We start from the raw sequence: 22,973 nt of genomic DNA, 5'->3' as shown, positions 1-22,973 counted from the left end.
TCTGAAGCAGTTTTCTTCACTGTCACGGAAATGACAATTAAGGAGCTTTAGGTTTGTCAATTCTGTGCTAGTAGTAGTTTTACTTTTAACAATAATTATCTACTAGAATCCCATTTCGTATTTTTCTAGTTACCTTTATTTTCTTTTTACATAAGCAATTATATATCAAATATACCAGACTGATTCCTGGGATGGCAGGACTTTCATATGGAATGGATAGACTATTTTATAGAAACTTACAAAATTCTTAAGGGTTTGGACAGGCTAGATGCAGGAAGATTGTTCCCGATGTTGGGGAAGTCCAGAACAAGGGGTCACAGTTTAAGGACAAGGGGGAAGTCTTTTAGGACAGAGATGAGAAAAAAAATGTTCACACAGAGAGTGGTGAGTCTGTGGAATTCTCTGCCACTGAAAGTAGTTGAGGCCAGTTCATTGGCTATATTTAAGAGGGAGTTAGATGTGTCCCTTGTGACTAAAGGGATCAGGGGGTATGGAGAGAAGGCAGGTATAGGATACCAAGTTGGATGATCAGCCATGATCATATTGAATGGCGGTGTAGGCTCGAAGGGCTGAATGGCCTACTCCTGCACCTATTTTCTACGTTTCTAAATGTGTGTGCCTTAATAGCCACTTCAATGAAAATACATGTCTGAACGATTCTGTTTAACATCTCATCTAACCTTCCCCCCACACACACTGCCATTGCTCATCCTTTTAATCATCTGTTCATGATCCTGAGATTCTATCCCTGGTTATTAATTCACCAAACACCAGATATAACCTCTGCTGCAATGTTACAAGAAGACATTTGATGTCTTTTTTTAATCATAATCTTTCAATCATGTTGTTTTACTTAACCTTTGATGTACATTTTGATATATCAACAGACTTATCCACTAATGTTAGCAAGTGAAAGATATGTTAATCTTATCCTCATTAAAATATGTGCAGTAAATGTGTGAATTCAAATTTTGTTCTCACAATACAATGCTTTATGTCTTTAAAATTATTTTTGTTTAGATTTGGCACAACTGTCAAAACACAACAAATCTGCTCTCTTCCCCCACACATTATCTGCTTTGCCTCTCAGAAACATGCCAGCTATTGCACCAGCATTATCATTTTCTTCATTCACACTTACCCTATTTGTGGACTCCCTGATTACATCCGTCAAGTGAATGACAATTTCTACAGAGCAGAGGGTTGTATTATGTTGTGGCTTGATGCCTACACGCACCAACCCCATTGTACTCATTGCTTCAAGAGCCAGGCAGTATCATTGCACTAATAGCAACAATGAACTGCAGATGCTGGTTTACAAAATAAAGACATAATGTGCTAGAGTAATTCAGACGGTCATTGCACTACTCTTGGATAGATGAATGGCAGATTCCCAAGGGACCCACTAAACCATGGAGCTACCCAATTTATTCATCAGTAGTTTTAATGTTGATGGTCAGTGAGAAATGCTGAAATTCTGCTGATTGGTTTGATGAATATCTAATACCAGAGGCTGAGTAAGCAAATAAAATACTGGCAATATGTGCAACTTTCCTCTGATTAGGCCACACAAGTTTCAGTAACTTTAACACTGAAGTTTTGCAGAAAAAGCTAATGCTGATGATTCTGTTGTGATTCCACGGTATCTTTTGATTCTTCTTTCCTTTCACTCTGCTTACTGCTGGTGTTCTAAAGTCTACCGCTGTTGGATAATAATTCTTGAGTTGCTTAATTCTTTCTGGTTTTAAACATCTGTATTGTGGGAAGATTCACACTACTGTGCTGACAGAAGGGTCTGAGAGATTCAGTTGCCCACTTATATCAGTAGGGTGGTACTGCTGTAAAATAAGAGAGAGAGAGAGAGAGAGAGGAATTAGAACTAGTCTTCCACAAGTACACAGAACAATTAGTGTGGCCTTCACCCTAGATGTCTACTTGTCATTGCTCAACCTTACAGGCAACCAGCAACTCCACTGCACATAAACTGAATTTGTCAAACTGTTAGCTTGACATTTTATTTACTCATGGAGGAAATGGGAATCTAATATTTGCATTCAGCAGAGCTAATGAATGTGGAGATGAGAGTTGGACACAAGTTGGGTACTATGTTGGCAATGCTGGCTTGATGCCTGTTGAACAGGAGAGATAAATATCCAGAACCAAGTCCAGATTCAGGCCGGGTTGGTATTTTCTTGGTGAACTGTGGGCATCAACTGGGCAACTTGCTGAAGATCACTGATTTAATCGGGAGAGTTGTTCACTACCCCAGTTAACCAACCAACAGTTGCACCTTTTGGGGAGATGACTTTGGGGACATTATTTCACAGCCTATCAGAAATGTTACCTTTGGGGGGAATTCTCCAGCAGTCCCTTTACGGATTGCTGATTAGGCATCTAACCATCTGGGGAAACAATCTTATCATGAGCCATTCATGTTTATCTTCATTTCTCTTCAGAATCCTAATTAGTTATGTACTTAAAACATCTGCCATAGTGTTTAAATCGGTGTCTGACCCAACACTGCACCATGGAAAAATGTACGGGGCCCAGCATTGTCTTCACTATTGCACAACGTTAACCAAGTGTACTGTTTAATATTTTTGACATTTGTGATATTTCATAGTCAAATTTATAGTTGAGGATGAGATGGTTCAGAATCAAAAGGTAAACTGGGAATCCCTGAAACATTTCAGAGAATGGAGCTTTTCAAAAATAATGCTAAATGACATTAACACTAATAGATGCTTTTACTGTCTCTAAACCAGCGACCAATGGTTATTTAGTGGAATAAATATACTGAAAAGGATCACAGAAACTATTTTTTCTTGTGGAACTTTCCAGATCATATGTTGTGCTCTCAGAGCACTATGCTCACATTTTCATCCCCAGCTCTTTTTTTATAAAATGTTACAATAGATCCACAGATGTTTTTAATTGTATTCCACAAAAATAAATTACTTAGTACAATTACATTGCACTAAGAAAAAAATGTTGATGGCTATGTTTACTCCCATTTATTAAAGGATAAAGATGCTGAGTGCCATTACTGAGGTAACAAGTCTTTACTGTGGGCTGCATCTCACCCAAATAAATAATTCCAGTCCAACCCATCCATTTTTATCAATGCATTCATTGTAGTCATCTATATTCTATATTCTACTCATTATTAGACACATGGCTAGCATTGATGAACTTTTATTTTTGAATGGTTTGTTTCAATAATAATACATCTTGTCTTGCTTATCCAACCATGACAGATAAATAATTGTGCTTATCTGCAATTAGAATACTATTTCTTAATTTTAAAAAGGACAAATTACAATACTAGTATCTATTACATTAAAACTTGTTTCATGATGGTTTTGATCTATTAGTCAATATAAGATTGCTGTCTTACATAAGTAAATACCCAATGATTTTCACAACCTGCATGGAAATATGGACCAGAGTCTGCTGCATCAACATCCTTTCCTTCAATAAAGCAAGAACTTTAAAACTTTTACATATAGTATCCATTCCTCACGATCCAGTGAGGTCACCATTATTCACATAACCAGATCATACATCATTCATCATTCAAAGAGAAAAACAACCAGATTAATCAAATTATGTTTTCATGAATATTCAATTTATCAAGCCTAGCCTTCTGGTCTTTGCGTCAGTCCTAGACAGCCAGACTGAGGTGGAGAAGCAATTCCCAAAGGTCTATATTGTTACTTGGGAAGACAACCTTCTAATCTAAAGAAGGAGAAGCAGGAAGAAGCATCACTGTTCAGTCTGAAAGCAAGGAGAAAATATGTTTTTTTGTCAGAACAACAGAATACAAAATTGTAATATATATCAAGATTCTTTTTGAGGAATGTCACAGTGCCTAAGAAATGACAGCTGGCAGGCATATTGCACAATGGAGCAGAGGGGTATGAAGAACACATATAGTTTGCAACTTGGACTTGGTTGAAGATGAAATCATTCAGTGCATATCAAAGAACAGGAAAGCACATAAACCAGGCTGACAGACAAGACAGGTCATTTTGCATTTTATTTTATTTAGAAAGTAAAATGCTGTTCAATTAAAAGAAAAGTACATTAAAAATTTCTAAACAAGATCTGAAATAATAGCACAGTGTACAATTAAGGGGAATGGGAAAGGAGTTCATCATGCAACTATTATATATCATCTTGTCTGACTTTAATTATATGAAGATCAAAACACTGTAAAAGCAAAATTAATTTAAGATGCCACTGGCGAAATGATGCAAATGAAACTTGGGCTTATAAGTAAGGAGGCAGACAGAGGAAAAGGACAGAAGACAACTGGGAGCCCTACTCTTGAAATAAACATGTCTGTTAAGCAATAACATAATTTAAGAAAGAAAACAGTCCCAACAAATATGACAAGTGTTCCAAAGTAAGGGCAACTGGAGAAGCAAAATGACACAATCATTTCAGGGCCGAGGTAACCAACCTTTCAAGTTAAAGGAATTACATTCATTTCCAGGGGATGCCCGCAGAAAATACAGCAGATAAATAATTAAGGGAATAAAAAAATGGACTTTAAATTACTGTTTGACTCGACAATCAGGAACAATCCAAATGAGTAATGAAGTGTTAATTCACTTCACAGTTGGTTTAAGATCACTAAAGACCTACGGGATGGAAAGATCAACTAACCAAATCGACAGGAGGGATGAAGTTGGAGGCAGGAGGTCATCAGATGATAACTCCATGAATATATCCAACCAAATTTGACGATTTGATAAACTACCCGATAGCACAGTCGCTCGATTATCAGGAGAGAGCATGGATTCACAAGGCATGTACCACACTATCTACTGTATTTCCCTTGTCAACATCCAACACTATTCCTCTCCTCAATTGGACAGTCATTCTTGGATCTGAAAAATGCCGTTCAACTCACAATCAACGCAACGGTCCTTGAGAACAGAAATTACATTGCAGTGCACCAGCATCTGCACTATAGTTAGTAGAAGTGTTCACTTCAGAAATGTAGCTTTTATCAAGCATACAGTTGTATTGTTCAGGCAGTCTCATTCATTATTTCCTGCCTAGGTCCCGTTAATATTTATCATTTATCTTAAGCGACCTTGATTGGCTACATTTCTTCTAATGCTATTGTCAAACCTGGTCAGGTTTCCATGGGCTATCTATATCTATTTTTTCTATTTTTGAGACAACTATTGATCTAGGGACTGTGATTTAGATATAATTTACTTGCCTTACATTAATTATTTTATAAGTATCAATTAAAATGGGGAGCAAAGATATTAAACTAAATCTTCAGTGAAGGTAAAGATTGTGAAAAGAATACTGCTAACTTACAGTAGAAGCAGAAAAGGACTGAATAGCTAAAATGGTTTAATGATGTTATCATGTACATGGCATCAATGTTATGACATCTAGAAGCCAAATTCATACATTAATGAAAAGCAGGAAATGCTTGTTTCCATACAAGTGTGAGAATATATTCTCAGATACTACATTTCAGAGCTGTGCATTTCTGCAATCTTTTAGTTCTGTTGCTAATGTAGATAAAATTAATTTTTCTCTTCATATTGGGGGAATTTCACCCTGCATGTACCTATATGTAAAGCTTAATTGCAGCAAATGAAATCTAATTTGGCACGTGAAACTCAAATTTAATGTAGCTGAATATAGACACCAAATTTTGTTTGAGTGTACAACCTGAATTTAGATCACTCTTGTGTGAATGCACGTTTACTGAAGGCTCCAGCTTCTACTTCCATACCCACTGTGAATGCTAAAACTAGCAAGACATTTGTCCTCATTTCCCACATATATACTATTCCTTTTGAAAGATAATATTTATGTGTGGGACTGCTGATGATCATAAATCCATTACTAAATACATGGAAAATACATCCAAAAAGAAAGTGAATGATGTCAAGATAAAAGGCTGTAGTTGTTAAAAATATGTGACAATTGCATGACTTTGTTGACCTTGCAAAAACAAGTCACGGTAAAGATGAATTTCAACAAGAACTTGGTAAAATTGGTCAAGTAAAAGATGAAATCTAAAAGGAAGCACAAGTGTCTGCAGAGAGAAATACAAAGTCAAAACATCATTACATCATTAAATCATCACAGTTAAAAAAAGGTCATGTCAGTGACTTAATTTAGAAATTTCATCCTCATCATCACCATCATCAAAAAGCAGCTGAAAGAACATGATCCTTGCAAATGGTGAAGGATGATTCTTTGGAATGATAAAAAACATGATTTGAAGGGAGTAGATAAAATATTAATGCTTGGACATGGCAGAAGACATGAAGCTGAGAAATGATGAAGTCCATGGATTTGGCAATGAACCTCAGACTCTAATGGCAGTTGTAAGATTTAACTCTCATCATGAATGGATCAACAATAAGCATAGGGAATACTTTTTAGAACAGAGCTGAGGACCAGGGCAACTAACAATGGCAATGAGAGCAAGAACAAGTGTCAAACATAAACATTCAAGGATGTTATCAACACTTCTGGAGTTCTCCCCCAGTGATTCCTTTGCCCAGTGTTAAGGATGCGATGCAGCTGTATCACATGGGCATGTGGTGATGTGGTTATGTAATAGTACTGAATGAGCTTTGGGCTAATGGACTCATGGTATGGTGAAAGGAGTCCCAGATCCTCTTACCGTGTCTTTGGAAGACCTACGTCTCTTGAAGCTGGAGGTCAGTGTTGAAGTGAGCGATCTAAAAGATGCTGCTTTCTTTTTAGGGTCAGGTTCTGGGCTACCATTTTTTCTATCCTAGAACAGATATATTTGATGTTATTGACTTTCTTTCTGTCGAAAGTAGCTATTTATAATCTACCTTTGTCTAATATTTGTAGTGGCAAGTAGAAATCAAGTAGCTGTACACTACAGATAATTGGCTTGACAAACCTCTGTGGTAACCAGGCCCAAGAAAGGCAGTTCCAACAAACTGACTGCTAGAGGATGATTTAATCACTTTGAGGATCCCACATTGTTCAACTGGCAAAGGAGGGCCTAACTGTCGAGCAGCAATAATGGTAAATCAAAGGAAAAACCTCACCGCAAGCTGAGATTTGTGAAAGAGCAGTGAATCTAATGAACGTGACTCAGATCTTGAAGATGAGAATGTATGAACCTTCATGTATGTAGTGCACTAGTCACTAATACACTCGTGTTCTTTGTATGATTTCCAAAACAATTTATAAAAAATAAAATAAAATCTATAAAAAATTTAAATCCAAATAAACTGTAAGTAAAATAAGTAATACCTGAACGTTACCATTAAAATATTATTCATAATCCTTATTCATAAGTTAACATGTTTCTATTCCTTCTGCCTCTTTTGCTGTGAAAAGCCATGAAAGACACATTATTTTGAGCCGACCACCAGGCTCCTTCATTGAATAACTTGTTCCAAACTGATTCCTCCTTTGATGTCCTGAAGAATAGTCTTTTTTAAAGAATGCAGAAGGATGCATTTAATAACCATGAGTGAAGGAGCCAATAGGCTCGAGTTCATTTACTTAAGACTGAGATGTCAGCAGTCACTATTTTCTGTGTGGAGCCCAGACTCTTCATTGACTTGGATCCATTAATAGATGCTATATTGTTTCCAAACAAAATAGAAATATAAACAAGAGATTTCTAATCTTGAGCTTTGAACTGTGGAATCCAGAGTACAATGACGCGTGTCAATGCAGCTGATGTCTGTCAAGTTTAGAAGCAAAGCACGAGTTCTTTTAAACTCAGAAAGACTTGGGGAGAGAGACAAGCGCTGAAAAACAGATACGTGGCTTGATGCACAATCAGGATGCTAAAAAATAAACACCCGAGCAAGGAGAGTTTGTAATAGGTAAATTTACAATAGAGCCATAAGTATTATGTATTGGATTGATTACTGAAACTGCTGAGCTACAATATATATATATATATCAGTGATAGATGCGATTTACATGTCCTTCAATGGGAAACCCAACAATAAAGAAGGACAGAGTACAGCCTTTGTGTTATCTCACTTTCTTCTTTAATTTCCTTATTTGTTTTCACTTTTGTCAGAATAATGGCTGTGTGTCAGTTCCATGTGATGGAAGACTCACTGATGAAGAACACAGCAGAGATCTCAACACTTTCATACCTTCCACATGCGTGCTGGCCCCTCTTCTATATTCAGAATCCGTAATTATAAAATGAGGCAGCCAAGGTTGGAAATTAGCAACAAATATGTTCATCTGAAATTTCATCCACCAATGTTTTCATTAAGGTATGGACCATTTAACTTAAATGTATTAATATTAAACCATGTGAAGGAATATAAAACAAATGTTAGCACATAGATTACTACTATTGTATTAGGTAATTTAAACATATTCCTCTTAAATCTATTGCTCTTAGTGCCTGACCTAGAGTCATTCATTCAATGCCTTCATCAAATTTGATGGCTTACCTAGTTATCACCTAAGATCTTCAACTAAATGTCTACTGAAATCAAATGTTCCTCCTTGTAAAAGAACAAGAGAAATGTTTACTGCATTCCATAAGCTAATGAAGATCATTCTTCGTATAGCCCACACTGATGACTTTGTAATTTCTCTTTGCACAAATTAAAAGTTCATTTCAGGACTTCAGAGAGAAATATCTCTCTACACTTTGGATTAAAAGATCGTCTCTACACTTCCTCCTTTTGTAGGTCAATATAAATCATTGCTCTAGTGGATCATATTATTCCAATTGCTTTTCAGGAGATATAATTACAGATACAAATGAATCCAGCGCTTCCACAGAAATCAGATGGAGTTACATGCTATGCTCTTTCTGAACTATGAAAGATATCTTGTCTTTGCTCCTAGCATTTAAGATCTTAATTATTCTAACCTTATTAATATACTGATGCAAAGCCAGTGAGACATGTCCTCCCAAAATATGAGCATCAGTGAAGAAGGATGAGCACTGGAGTGGAGTAGACCGACTTTTAAAATTCAGAAATAATTGAGTCTACATCTTCAGATTTTCTGCAAAGCTCTGAAGTAAGGTAAGGCCAGGCAGCGCCTTTATCACCTCAGGCAGCTGAGGAAATTCAGAGTCTCTCTGAGGATCCTTCAGTGCTTCTACTCTGGGACTGTAGAAAGTATCTTGTCCGGCAATATCACAATCTGGTTTGGGAACAGCTCTGCCCAGGACAGCACAGCTCTGCAGAGAGTAGTGCGTTCGGCCGAACGCACTATGGTAACTACACTCTCCCCCCTGCAGGACCTATACACCAGGAGGTGCAGATCCAGAGCCAGCAACATTATGGGGAACCCCCACCACCCCAGCAACGGACTGTTCCAGCTGCTACGGTCAGGCAAACGCCTCCACTGTCATGCTGTGAAAACGGAGAGGATGAGACGGAGTTTCTTCCCACAGGCCATCAGGACTGTAAACTCTTATCTCACCAGGGACTAATTTACTGTACTAATTTACTGTTGTGTTGTGTCTTTTGTAAAAAAATATTTTCTAACATGCAAATACTGATTCTGTTCTATTCTGTTCTGTAGTTTTTGCACAATCTGCAGGCATTGCCACTTTCATTTCACTGCACATCTTGTATGTGTATGTGACAAATAAAGTTAACTTGACTAAACAATTTATATTCTGCAAGCAACAACAGTATATCTTACAGGAATCATGTTTTGCCCAGCTAATTAGGTGCATCAATACATTTTCTTATGTTGCATTCATGCTTGAGATACTTGCTCCCTCCACAGCCGTACCTGACCAACTGCATTTTCTGTTGAGATATCTGCAGTTGTTTTGTAAAATCCAGATATTGGTCTGAAGGAAACAGATTGGTGAATGGGGGAGGTCTGTCAACTAATAACAGACGTATAAAAGTATTCCAATATAAAGGAAGCATCAACTTCCAGTAGAAATGAACCACTACACATTGCGATCATCTGTGATTAACGTAACAGTGAGTCAGAGTCTATTAATAATACATATCGCGTCTCCTCGGCATCAACATCTAATGCTTTGCAACCTGGTGAAAATATGGTCAATTAAACTTCAAGAAAAATTAAAACTAAAGAAAAGATAAATATTGTCAGATATTGCTTTGTTCTTCTCATGCTTCCTCAGAGATAAATGTCCTTTCAACGGTTCGATAGGCCTTACTACTGTTTGCCTCCTTTTAAATGATTAGTTTGTGTAATTTTAAGTGAGTAAGAGGAGTCATGCCAATTATATTCAGATTCAATTTTTTAAATTGTCATTGTATCGATATGTCATTAAATCGAAGCTAAAGCAAAATTCCGTTTCAACAAAAAAGTCTCATGAATTCGAGGCATGCACCATTAATCAAGAGCAATGTGATTAATAGATCCTAATCATTCTCCCCCTGGCTTTGCCCTGGCCTATCCTTGTAATCTGTCCTGTTAAAAAATCCTCTATAAACAGCAACAGCTGATGGCAGAAAGCTCAGGTGGACAGAGCTGAGAGGTGTAGATAAAGAACATGAGAGCTGAAGAAGCTGCAGCTGAAGAACTCTGCACTTACTCCTGCTCCTCATTCACATTTGATTGAACAGTCTGCAAGTGAAGCTGCCCAGTCAGGTCTGCCATTGTTAAGTCACAATAACCACAGCGACCGAGTGCAGCATTCCCCACATCTGCTTCCTTTGTTCAATGACAGTTGCAGGCTGCACTTCGAGCTCCAATGTAGTCACTAATGCAGCCACAACACTGCAACCTCTCACTTTTGCAGCCTGCCAATTTTTATAATTTCATAGAAACATAGAACATAGGTGCAGGAGGAGGCCATTCGGCCCTTTGAGCCAGCACTGCCATTCAATGTGATCACGGCTGATCATGCTAAATCAGTATCATCCATTTACAGACTCATCCATTTACCATTACTGACACTTTAGTATCCAAAAGAGTGAGATTTGTACGACTTGGCTTCTTGTGCAATGCACGGACTCAGGATGTAGCATTGATCTTAGAAGAAGTATTAGGACCTCAGTCTGCTCACTGTAGAAGTTACCCCAATACCTGACTCAGTGCATTCCTGTTGTTGCCTGACCCAATCATTCCTAAATTGCTTCTTTGTTTCTTCCTCAGAAATTAATTTTCTTCTCTGACATTGCGTGGTAAGCGGGCAGAGCACTGGGCTGCAATATGCTCACCTTTTGCAGGCACTTTGATAGAGAACTGTTGGTGACATCCTCTTCATGGCTTACCAACCTTCCTGACTTCCACGTCTGTGCACTGCGGTGCAGAACGTACAAGTGTGTTCGTGGTCTGATGCCGGTGGATCTGGTCTCCTCTCAGCTACTGGGCTCAGCACCAGGTGCTGGAACAGACTTCTCTGGCGAGATGAGGGCATGGACACTTGCCATCTGTCCCCTAAGCTTTATGTCAACCACAACTGACTACGATGCATAGTCCCATTCATCGGAACAGAGCCACTGACCTGGAAAGTAAGGCTATGTGAAGCAAGTGTCTTTTTATGTTAATTCTCAATTATTTCTTTAATTATGTGTGTGTGTTTATATCTTTTTAAGTATTTTTTAATTGTTTAAATCTACTTCAAATATTTTTGTATCTGATCAGAGAGTTTTTTTAAAACAATTTTCAGAGACATAGAAACAGTTGAAGGGATTTTGATGATCGAGCCATTAAAGGCCATCGGACTGCATGGCCCTCTGCCTTTTACTCTATATGAAGGATGGCCCCTCTAGAAACTGGCATTCATCAGAATCTGATATTGAACCCCTGGCCTGACATGATTTGTATATTCAGAATGCAGGAGTTGTGATGATGAGGACATTTAACAACAAGGATCCTTTACCACATTGCACATACATCTCCTGTTGCTGTCTTCCTGTAACCAACACATGCCCATACCACACACAGGTGTAAGAAACCAGTCTTATTACAACAGTGAACACAACCTCCTTCTGAAGGACGTTTTGTGCAGTTTTCACATTTATAATGTAAATAGGGATTACAAACTATGAAAATATGTCACTCATCAAACTATAAAAAATCAGAAAGTATGTTTGTATCAATGTTTAAACTGTTGCAAAGGTAGAATTTATCAGTATATTATTTGAAGATAATCATGCCCTAATCATGACAATATTCAATCAATGTGAAATTGTAAAATCTCAACCCAACAGGCTTAGGTTTTTTACATATCCCTGTTTGACATAAGAAAAATCCAGCTGCCTTCCGTGCTTATTGTCACAGGCTGACAACTTCCACCACCACTATCCTCCTCAAATCTATCCCATGTCCTATTTCATTGTCAGATTGGAATTGACAGAATGAAGTAAAAGTGAGGTCAGAAAGCTACAAAAATCACATGCCCCGTAAGAATCACGTTCAGTGAAATAAACTGTTGCACCCCGTTTCATTGGTCACATATGTTACACACGTAAACTTCCATAAAACATAGAAACATAGAAATTAGGTGCAGGAGTAGAGGCCATTCGGCCCTTCGAGCCTCCACCGCCATTCAATATGATCATGGCTGATCATCCAAATCAGTATCCCGTACCTGCCTTCTCTCCATACCCCCTGATCCCCTTAGCCACAAGGGCCACATCTAACTCCCTCTTAAATATAGCCAATGAACTGGCCTCAACTACCCTCTGTGGCAGAGAGTTCCAGAGATTCACCACTCTCTGTGTGAAAAAAAGTTCTTCTCATCTCGGTTTTAAAGGATTTCCCCTTTATCCTTAAGCTGTGACCCCTTGTCCTGGACTTCCCTAACGTCGGGAACAATCTTTCTGCATCTAGCCTGTCCAACCCCTTAAGAATTTTGTAAGTTTCTATAAGATCCCCTCTCAATCTTCTAAATTCTAGAGAGTATAAACCAAGTCTATCCAGTCTTTCTTCATAAAGACAGGAAATGATTGGAAATAAAATAAATAAGAGAAAATGGAGTTCAACATTGGAGTAATTCATATTTGTATTAGGCTATATGATAATATTTCCAAAACTGCCAGGATACAATGTCAACTGACTTTCTTTCATTCTTTCTTCATACCTTCTACACCTTATCAATTATCTTTAATAATTTTCTTGCAGTTAACTTTCTTACACAAGTACATAAATGTGCCAATACAACAAAGTTCACCATGATGAGTATTCTCCGCAGGCTAATAGCCTGTGCCCGATGTGGCCCCATTACCTACACCTAATTTATTCTTCAATGCCTGCATCAATCAAAAGTTGAAATCTCTTCCTGCAAAGGGTTGTAAACAAAAACTACAATAGTATTGGCAGATTAGAATGTCTCATCTATTTGAAAACACCATTAGCTTCCACATTATGCTAAAGATTACCATCTTCATCTGGCCAGCACTTTCCTCGGCCTCTTCACCGCCTCTAAATTGTCAGACTGCTTCACTAGTATTTTGCCCTGGATGAGCAGAAGTTCTCCCAATTAAATATTTGCAGGACTGAAGCTGTGGTGTTACAAACACTGACCCCAAGCTGTCAACTCCTTTCCTCTCCAATAACCTGAATGAGACAGAAGCAGAGCCAGGCTGTTTGCAGTATGTTGGCCTTTGTATCTTTACCATTCATTGGACCACAGACCACTTAGCTGCAGCATCACCTAGACCTCTTGTTCCCAGCACTGCAACATCCTCTGGCATTGTTGCTCCATTAGCTGATCATTGCTGAAACTAATGCTTGCCTTTGTGTCAGTCGTGTGTCAGTAACGTAAGTAAGTTTATTGGCCAAGTATTCACATACAAGGAATTTGCCTTGGTGCTCCGCCCACAAGTGACAACATGACATACAGTGACAGTTACGAATGACTCGAAGTTACGAAAACACTAAACATTAATAATAATAAAACATTAATGATAAAACACCATTGATCAAGCATGTGAACCAACAAAATACCAGATCAAAGGGAGGCTACAGATTTTTGGCTGTTGAGTAGAGCAACTACTCGTGGATAAAAACTGTCTGGCTGTGGCAGCTTTGACAGTCCGGAGTCGCCTTCCAGAGGGAAGTGATTCAAAGAGTTTGTGGTCAGGGTGGGAGGGGTCTGAGCTGATCTTGCCCGCTCGCTTCCTGGCCCTTGCAGTGTACAGTTCATCAATGGAGGGAAGTTCATCAATGTGGTTGTCCTCCTCTCCACAAACTAGTCATCCAAAACTCTGCTTTTCTTGTCCTAATTCCACTTCTCTCTTGCCTTGGCGACCTGCAATGACCTTCAATAAGCAGAATCTGAGTTTCATAATCCAACTATAACGTCACTGGATCCCCTGTTTTCAACCTTCAAAGGTATCCTCACTCCTTCAATTGATTGGGGGGTGTGTGTGTGTGTGTGGGGGGGGGGGGGTGCAGAGGGCACTTTCAGGGTCTCTGAGGAGCCAGGATAGGCTGGTGAAAAGCAATGCTCAGAATGGGCATGATCTTTGTGCAATGTGGCATGAAGACTTGCAGGTTTGCAGCCATCTGGTCCTTGGAAGGAGATGTCTGTGGGAATGCGAGTGTTGCCTCTGAATGCCTGCACTTTGTAGGAGCCTGGAGCACTCTGCACCCACTCTACCTGTTTCTGTGGCCTGAAGGATACACAGATAAGTATTTGCATAGTGTTTAAGAAGGAACTGCAGATGCTGGAGAATTGAAGGTTACACAAAAAAGCTGGAGAAACTCAGCGGGTGCAGCAGCATCTATGGAGCGAAGGAAATAGGCAACGTTTCGGGCCGAAACCCTTCTTCAGACTGATCGGGGGCGGGGGTGGGCGGGGACAAGAAAGGAAAAAGGAGGAGGAGCCCGAAGGCTGGGGGATGGGAGGAGACAGCAGGGGGACTAGGGGGACTCGCAACAAGGGCCGAGTCCCCCTAGTCCTCACCTTTCACCCCACCAGCCGTCACATACAAAAAGTAATCCTCCGTCAGTTTCGCCACCTCCAACGTGACCCCACCACTCGCCACATCTTCCCATCTCCCCCCATATCTGCCTTCCGCAAAGACCGCTCCCTCCATAACTCCCTTGTCAATTCTTCCCTTCCCTCTCGTACCACCCCCTCCCCGGGCACTTTCCCTTGCAACCGCAAGAGATGCAACACTTGTCCCTTTACCTCCCCCCTCGACTCCGTTCAAGGACCCAAGCAATCGTTCCAGGTGCGACAGAGGTTTACCTGCATCTCTTCCAACCTCATCTATTGCGTCCGCTGCTCTAGATGTCAGCAGATCTATATCGGTGAGACCAAGCGGAGGTTGGGCGATCGTTTCGCCGAACACCTCCGCTCGGTCCGCAATAACCAAGCTGACCTCCCGGTGGCTCAGCACTTCAACTCCCCCTCCCACTCCGTCTCCGACCTCTCTGTCCTGGGTCTCCTCCATGGCCACAGCGAGCAGCACCGGAAATTGGAGGAACAGCACCTCATATTCCGTTTGGGGAGTCTGCACCCCGGGGGCATGAACATCGAATTCTCCCAATTTTGTTAGTCCTTGCTGTCTCCTCCCCTTCCTCAGTCCCCCTGCTGTCTCCTCCCATCCCCCAGCCTTCGGGCTCCTCCTCCTTTTTCCTTTCTTGTCCCCGCCCACCCCTGCCCCCGATCAGTCTGAAGAAGGGTTTCGGCCCGAAACGTTGCCTATTCCTTCGCTCCATAGATGCTGCTGCACCCGCTGAGTTTCTCCAGCTTTTTTGTGTAACCTAAGTATTTGCATATGTAGTTTGTGGGATTAGCCAAAGGCATGGGTGGGCAGTAAGGTGCGAGATACGGCAGAGATTAGCAGCAGCACCTTGCAATAACCCTGAGGCTAGATGAGTGAAGACACATGGCCCATGACCGAGCGAGGAAAAAGGTTCCAACATGAGTGTTTGAGTGGCCCTTTAACTAGCAGGGAAACAGGCTGGGTAAATACCAACTCAGGTTCATCAGTTCAATAATGTTTAAAATCCCACAGCAGACAAATATTGCCTGTGGCACTTCTATTGATGGGTCAACAAAGTGATAAGAAATGCAGCTGAGATGAGACCGGTTTTGTGGCCACATCAAGAACTGTGCTCCAAATAGCTTTCCCCCGCTAGCCTGACTTTCAATAAAACACCACCTTTTCTTTGGAATTTTCTGAATGGATTTTTAAACAGGTGTGTTTTGATGAAGTCACAGCAGGCTTACAGTGAGTTACCTTTTGCATGTCTCTGAATTCCCTACAGACCAGGGACCCTTCGCCTGGGCTGGGAATGTTTACAGCTAAAGACCAAAGGTGACAATGTAGGGAGCAAGAATAGGGTCAAATTACTACCCATCTCCCTCACTTCTTTATGTTGGTGATCTTCCACCTGATGAAGGGTCGTGACCCGAAACATCAACTGTCCATTTCCCTCCACAGATGCTTCCTGACCTGATAAGTTCCCCCAGCATGCTGTTTCTTTCTCCCCAAAAATTTATTTCTTAGCCTTTGGAGGTGGAAGAGGGGTGGATCTTCCAGAAGATAAGGTACTACTTTGGCTTTGATAAAGTGCAGATGCTGGAAGTATGAAATTAAAACTGAAAATGCTGGAAATACCCAACAGGTCGGGCAGCATGGGAGAAAAAGAGTTAACGTTTCAGGTCCAAGATTCTTCATCAAACTCCAAATGTTATCTCTATTTATCTTTCAATCGATGCTGCTTTGCTATCTGACCTGCTCAGTGTTTCCCTCCCATCATCAGCCAACATCATCAGAGACCCACACCATCCTGGCCACACACTCATTTCACCATTGCCATTGGGAAGAAGGTACAGGAGCCTGAAAACTGTAATGTCCAGGTTCAGGAACAGCTTCTTCCCTTCAGCCATCAGGCTATTAAACACAACAACAAATAAGCTCTGAATTACAATAGACTATTATTATTATTGCACTATAATAGTTTGTTTATTGAGTATGTGTGGATATACACACTGAATTTCTTTTCTCCCGTTATGTACTATGTTTACATATTCTGCTGTGCTGCAGCAAGTAAGAATTTCATTGTTCTATCTGGGACATATGGTGAGTGGGGACACTCTTGACTTGACGCTCATCTACCATTCCCCAGTCTCATATTTCATCTTTCATCCCCCCTCCTTTCCCTCCCTATCTCCTTCCACTCATATCCTTCCCTTTGCCTTTACATTTAATTCCTCCTATTCTTTCCTTTTGTCTTCTTTTCTGCCACAGGGAGAATATGATGGGGACCACAGTCATAATCTAATCGCTCATCCTTTCACCCGCCAGTCAAAGAGAGACATTTGGAATTGGCAACCTCTCCCTCCTCCTTGACCCACCCTCCAGCTATTGCTGCAGTGCTGCAGACAACACATCACCACCATGATGTACAGGTTACAGCATGGGGTGGGGCAGTATGTTTGAAGACATGCTCCAACACTCAGAGCAAGAGACCTCTGTGCAGTGGCAGGTTGTTGATGCTCGCTGTCCAACACCTCTCCTGCAGACACAGGCTTGGACTGTGCAGGATGACAGGGTGGTGGCTGCTCTCAGGGTACCAGCACTGACCATGGTCAATCCTACGAGTGGTGCAGACTGGCTGTATGCAGAGTGATTGAATGTTTTGAGATACTGATGTGGTACATGTTTTGACAGGCTGAGAGATGTAGGAATGCCTGGCCTCTCACCTTCACTGCCACTGAGAGCACAGTCCCGCCGCATTCCCTGGCTGCACATATGGCTGCAGCATTGCATGCCTAGATTAACCACGCCTCGCATTACTGGACACACTGCTCCTTGTTGTCATGGGTGCTGGGGATCTGTCCCTGAAAGCCCTCGATAACCGGCCTTCTCCTCCTCCTCCTCTAACGCAAACCCTCTTTTTACTCTCCCTGCCTTTAGACCTGGGGCTCCAGCTGCAGCAGCTTCTGACTAAAGTTCAGACGCAAACTTCAGCCTCCCACTTTGTGAAGATCTCCGAAACACCGCACCATCGGTAACTCTACATCCAAGAACTCACCAACAGACTTGCAGGTAATTGTCGGTCCTTTGTAAGTTCTGCGGGGAGAGTGTTCTTCCAGCTGCCAAGCTCTGTGTTCCCGTGTCATGGTGAGAATTGTTGAACACTAGATTGGCAGTGTGAGTCTGCGATCTCTGCTGCCTCAAAGCATGCACAAGGATTGCTGAGAATACCGTGGGTGGCCCGGATCATACTACACATGTGCACATGCATCACACATGAAACGGCAGCCACAAGGTGCTCAAGGTGCAAGGGGAGAGGTCGTGCACTGAAGCCACACAGCGTCAGGGGGCAGGATGTGTCTACAGATTGGCCAAGTGGGAGCACATCATGTCCCTGGAGGGGTCATGCAGGGGTCACGGGATAATGCAACGTTGGGGCAGATATACAGGCAACTGCCAGCCAACTACAGCTAATTAATGCATTAAAACATGATGACATTTACAGGGTGTCGTTCTGTTCACAGGGAGCAACGCGTTTAATCAGTCACGTAAATTACTTCAACCAGGTTAATGCAGTGCTATCAATAATAGAACTTTTTGAGTTTCATCCACAAATGTAATAAACATGGCAAGTGGGTCCTCACTGTAACGTTGTCCATGTAATGAAGCTCTTGTGCCCACTGGGCAGGCCATCACCGCTCCATCACTCTTACCTGCAGTGTTGAGGCTGTAAAATTCCCAGTGCTTCCACCACTGCCCTATTGTTGAGCTGGTTCACAAACCTGGCAGTGTGCCTACAATTACCTCAGTGACGAGTCGCAAAGGATTTGGGACCTTCTCCTGAAACATACCTGCAAATTCTTCCTCCAGACATTGACAGCGGCGAAGGCCAGCTGCATCTGCTTTCTGCGAGCGTCTTTGTGGCGCTTGTAGGCTATCTCAATAAATATCAGGAATATTCCTGCCACAATCCCTCCAGCAACCAGCATAAAGACACCTGGAGGCCAAGAAAGAGGCACAAGCTGAAAGGCTACTGAGTATGTGAACTCCCCAAAGTGAAACTCTAACTCGGAGGTGACACAACTTGCAGCAAGTCACATGTCCAGCCTGCCACATGTGTGTGTGCCACATACATGTATGTGCCACGTATGTGTCCAGGACAGTAGGATATGACCCGCTCGTGGTCCCTAGACACACAGTACAGAGATGTAATGGACTCCGTCACATGCCCACCTTCTCCATTCGTTCAATCTTTCCCCACTCATTGAACGGCCCACTCTGAGATTCATGGAGGCCACCAACCCACCTCCACTTCTTCACCCATCTGCATGCCAAAGGCGTTGGTCTTTCACATTCCTGGTCCAACTCCTGATCTCCCCAGAAACCCCGCATTTCACCGCTGCATCTTCCCATGTGACCCACAGGAGATACAACATCAACTCCTCACTGTCCAATGGATGCAAATCCAAACATTCCTGCCTCAACTGTGTATCATGTGCTCACTGCTCACAATATTGTGGGCAGCTGAACCATCAGCTTTTATTAGGTCATTAAATGACCTGCCTATATTTATTGATGTTGTTGCTATCAGGGCACCAGTGGGCAGTGCCGGGTGCAGTTGTCCAGTGCCCAGCTCACGCCTGCTGGACAAGTGGCACTGAGATCAGAGGGCTTCAGTCTTGCACTGGTTCGCATGGGATTACATCTCTGACATTCTCTCCTCTCTACTGTTAAACTGGAGCTCTCTGCAAGATGCATGGCTCACTCAGCGGCCAATTACCTGCCATGTTTTCGAAGGTGAGCGTTGCTGGAGCATTGCTGCGTGAGTCACATTCCTGGTACCTGACCCAGGTCTTGTCCAAATCCTCCATAAAGCCATTCTCATGGAAACTGAAAGACATTTAAAATAATTAGCCACCGAGTGTCCTGAGAATGTACACGGTGCATTCCCCAAGTGAACCTTTGACCCTCCAGCCTCTCCTCTTCATTGGAGAACAGGTCCCACATCAGCTTCAACCTTGTGAACCCCTGCACTGAGGAACCACTGTCGTGTAGTGGCCATCCAACCTAAGGCAACACGAGCCAATAAAGAGCCTGCCAGTAGCCATGGACCTTGCATGCAATACTTGCACAGGGATCTGGCTGTGTTGCCCAGTTTACACGAGCAGGAGAGAAGGATGTGTAACTACACACTGAGGGCCAGCTTTGATGATGCCAGTACTGATGCATGAGCATACCTCAGGATAGCGAGTGACACAGCTTGTTTCCACGGACTGTCCTTCCTCATTCCGATACCAAAGCCAGACCGGAAGAAGAGCTCTCCCGTGGTGATCAGGTCGCACTTCTGTGAAGCCTCGAACTCCAGCACTGCCGAGTCCCAGATGAATGCGTGCAGTTTCCTGGAATAAAAGAGCTTCTGATGAGCAGCAGTTGTATCTGTGCATCACAGTCAGCTGTGCCACCAAACCACTGCCAGGGCTGCAGAAAACTTGTGCTAAGAATGAATATTCTGACAGCCAGTGTGGCCTCACAGGCATCCTCTCCACAAAACCCTGTGAACCCAAGCTTGACCTCCCACAACACAGACTGACCGTGGAAAGGTATACAGTGGGATTATCCTCAATGACAACAGTGTTTTTCTTCTGTCGCTTGGCCCCCTGAACCACGGTGCCCTGGTCAGGTTGCTCATCCTTCCTACAGCCCCCACATTTGCCTGCACACGGAGCAAGAATCTCAGACCTGCTTGCCAAGCACAAGGTCCAGTGAGCACTGCATTGACCACTGCATCCAGAGACTGGAGACATTGGGTGACATTTTCTTTGTAAAAACAAGAGACTGCAGGCGATGGTTAATACACAAAAGGATACAAAGTGCTGGAGGAACTCAGCGGCTCAGGCAGCACGTCTCTGGAGAACATGGATAGGTAATGATTCGGATCAAGACCCTTCTTCAGACTGATTGTAGAGAGGGGAGTATGGCAGAAAGCGAGAAGGAATGGCTTATTCCCCTCTCCCCCACAGTCTGTCTGAAGAAAGGTCCCAACCCAAAACATCACCTATCCATGTTTTCCAGAGATGCCGCCTGACCCACTGTGTTACTCCAGCACTTTGTGTCTTTTTGTAAACTGCAGTTCCTTGTTTCTACAGTTGTAGTGCTTTCTTGGCATACTGCTCCCGAATCTGAATGAAAGTTTTTATAAAGGCAGGCATTGGAAATCCGAAATATAAACTGAAAATGCTGACATCGCTCTGCAGGTCAAGCAGCTTCTGTGGAAACTTTAGTCTGACCTGCTGAGTCTTTCCACATTTTTGTTTTTAAACCGGATCTGAATGCTTTTGTGACCTTTACTTTGTTAGTGTGGACTCGCGACCCCAGAGCAGCTGCAGTGTTGTGTGCGGAGCGCAGTGTGCGGAGGTAGCGTTGAACATTACCCGACCCGCACGGCCTGGATGGCGTCCGCCGCGTTCTCATAGTTGTGTTTCTCCATGTGCCGGTACATGGTGCTCAGCTCCACCTGGCGCCGGAAGTAGATGTCCACCGAGCTCTGCTTCACCGTGGCATAGATGAACTTATCCGACGGGTTCCTCAGCTGGGAATGAACACCAACAACCCTCAAATCACCGGCACAGTGGGACACACGCACGCAGCACACAGCACGCACACAGACAGTGCGCACACAGCACACAGTGCGCACACAGACAGCGCGCACACAGACACACACACTCACACATGCCGACACAGACACACACAGCACACATCCCTGGGATACTGTCCACAGGCACCACACGTCCACAGGAGCATGGGTGCGGGATACTCTCCTGGATTTAGGGATGAGAATTTTGCAGGTTTAGTGTGGGAATTCTCTGCTACTTTACTGTGGGAATTCCAAGGAGATGATGCGAATGCTGTGGATCTGTAGTGTGGGATGCTGTGCAGTTTTATGTTGATGTGAACAGGGATATAGATTCTTAGATCACTGGGATCTGTTTTGGGGTAAGGGGGAACTGTACAAAAAGGACGGATTGCATCTTAACAGGTGGGGGACCAGCATTCTGGCAGGCAGGTTTGCCACTGCTACACGGGTGGTTTTAAACTGAATAAGGGGGGTGGGATGTCAAATGGGATAGTTGAGGATGGAGTTAAAGGGAAAGGGTTTCTTAAATGTGTGAGCGGAGAAACAGAGGGGTGTAAATTAGGGTAGAAGCAATAGGTAGCAAGGTGAAAAGTAAAAGTGGCAGGCAGACAAAACCTGGGCAAAAATCAAAAAGGGACACTTTTTAACATAATTGTATAAGGGGTAAGAGTGTTGTAAAAACAAGCCTGAAGGCTTTGTGTCTCAATGCAAGGAGCATTCATAATAAAGTGGATGAGTTGAATGTGTAGATAGCTATTAATGACTATGATATAGTTGGGATCACGGAGACATGGCTCCAGGGTGACCAAGGCTGGGAGCTCAACATCCAGGGATATTCAATATTCAGGAGGGATAGATAGAAAGGGAAAGGAGTTGGGGTATTGTTGCTGGTTAGAGAGCAGATTAACGCAATAGAAAGGAAGGACATTAGCTTGGAGGATGTGGAATCTTAAGGATAAGGATAACTTAAGGATAAGGGGGAAACTTAAGGATAAGGGGGAAATCCTTTAAAACCGGATGAGAAGAACTTTTTCACACAGAGAGTGGTGAATCTCTGGAACTCTCTGCCACAGAGGGTAGTTGAGGCCAGTTCATTGGCTATATTTAAGAGGGAGTTAGATGTGGCCCTTGTGGCTAAGGGGATCAGGGGGTATGGAGAGAAGGCAGGTACGGGATACTGAGTTGGATGATCAGCCATGATCATATTGAATGGCGGTGCAGGCTCGAAGGGCCGAATGGCCTACTCCTGCACCTATTTTCTATGTTTCTTTGTTTCTATTACGTTGCAAGCCAGTGACGGGTAAATTCCCAAACCCGATCCACAGCCCAGTCCTCACACAGGTCTTTCCTCAGGCCAATCTGCATCATCTCTGATTCTGTGAAATGTCCAGTAATCTGTGAATGACAGCCTGGATCACCTGCAGTCTGATGATCCACAACTGTGTGTG

General features: G+C 42.5%; 1 protein-coding gene and 1 long non-coding RNA gene across 8 annotated transcripts in view; one reads left to right on the top strand and one right to left on the bottom strand.

Annotated features, from left to right (window-relative positions):
- Positions 1-22,973, bottom strand: part of grin1a (glutamate receptor, ionotropic, N-methyl D-aspartate 1a) — a 63,637-nt gene that overhangs the window by 3,259 nt on the left and 37,405 nt on the right. For 2 of the 7 annotated variants that reach the window (XM_055660413.1, XM_055660415.1), the window contains 6 exons: positions 21,323-21,480; positions 20,129-20,290; positions 19,672-19,781; positions 18,743-18,888; positions 6,671-6,784; positions 790-1,838 (listed from right to left, as the gene is read on the bottom strand). In XM_055660413.1, coding sequence (XP_055516388.1) covers positions 1,770-1,838; positions 6,671-6,784; positions 18,743-18,888; positions 19,672-19,781; positions 20,129-20,290; positions 21,323-21,480 — 759 coding nt within the window. In that variant the 3' untranslated portion in view covers positions 790-1,769. Of the gene's footprint in view, positions 1-789; positions 1,839-1,883; positions 3,778-6,670; positions 6,785-18,742; positions 18,889-19,671; positions 19,782-20,128; positions 20,291-21,322; positions 21,481-22,973 lie in introns of those variants that run through there. The other 5 variants (XM_055660418.1, XM_055660420.1, XM_055660414.1 and 2 more) reach the window with 4 other exon arrangements.
- LOC129712171 (uncharacterized) overlaps positions 15,702-22,973 on the top strand; it is a 40,530-nt gene continuing 33,258 nt past the window's right edge. The window contains exon 1 of the long non-coding RNA XR_008725999.1: positions 15,702-17,963. This is a non-coding gene — a long non-coding RNA (uncharacterized LOC129712171). The remainder of the gene's footprint in view (positions 17,964-22,973) is intronic.

This window comes from Leucoraja erinacea, chromosome 31 (assembly GCF_028641065.1).
Source record: "Leucoraja erinacea ecotype New England chromosome 31, Leri_hhj_1, whole genome shotgun sequence".
Lineage (NCBI taxonomy): Eukaryota > Metazoa > Chordata > Chondrichthyes > Rajiformes > Rajidae > Leucoraja > Leucoraja erinaceus.
This window is presented reverse-complemented; position numbering and strand designations above follow the sequence as displayed.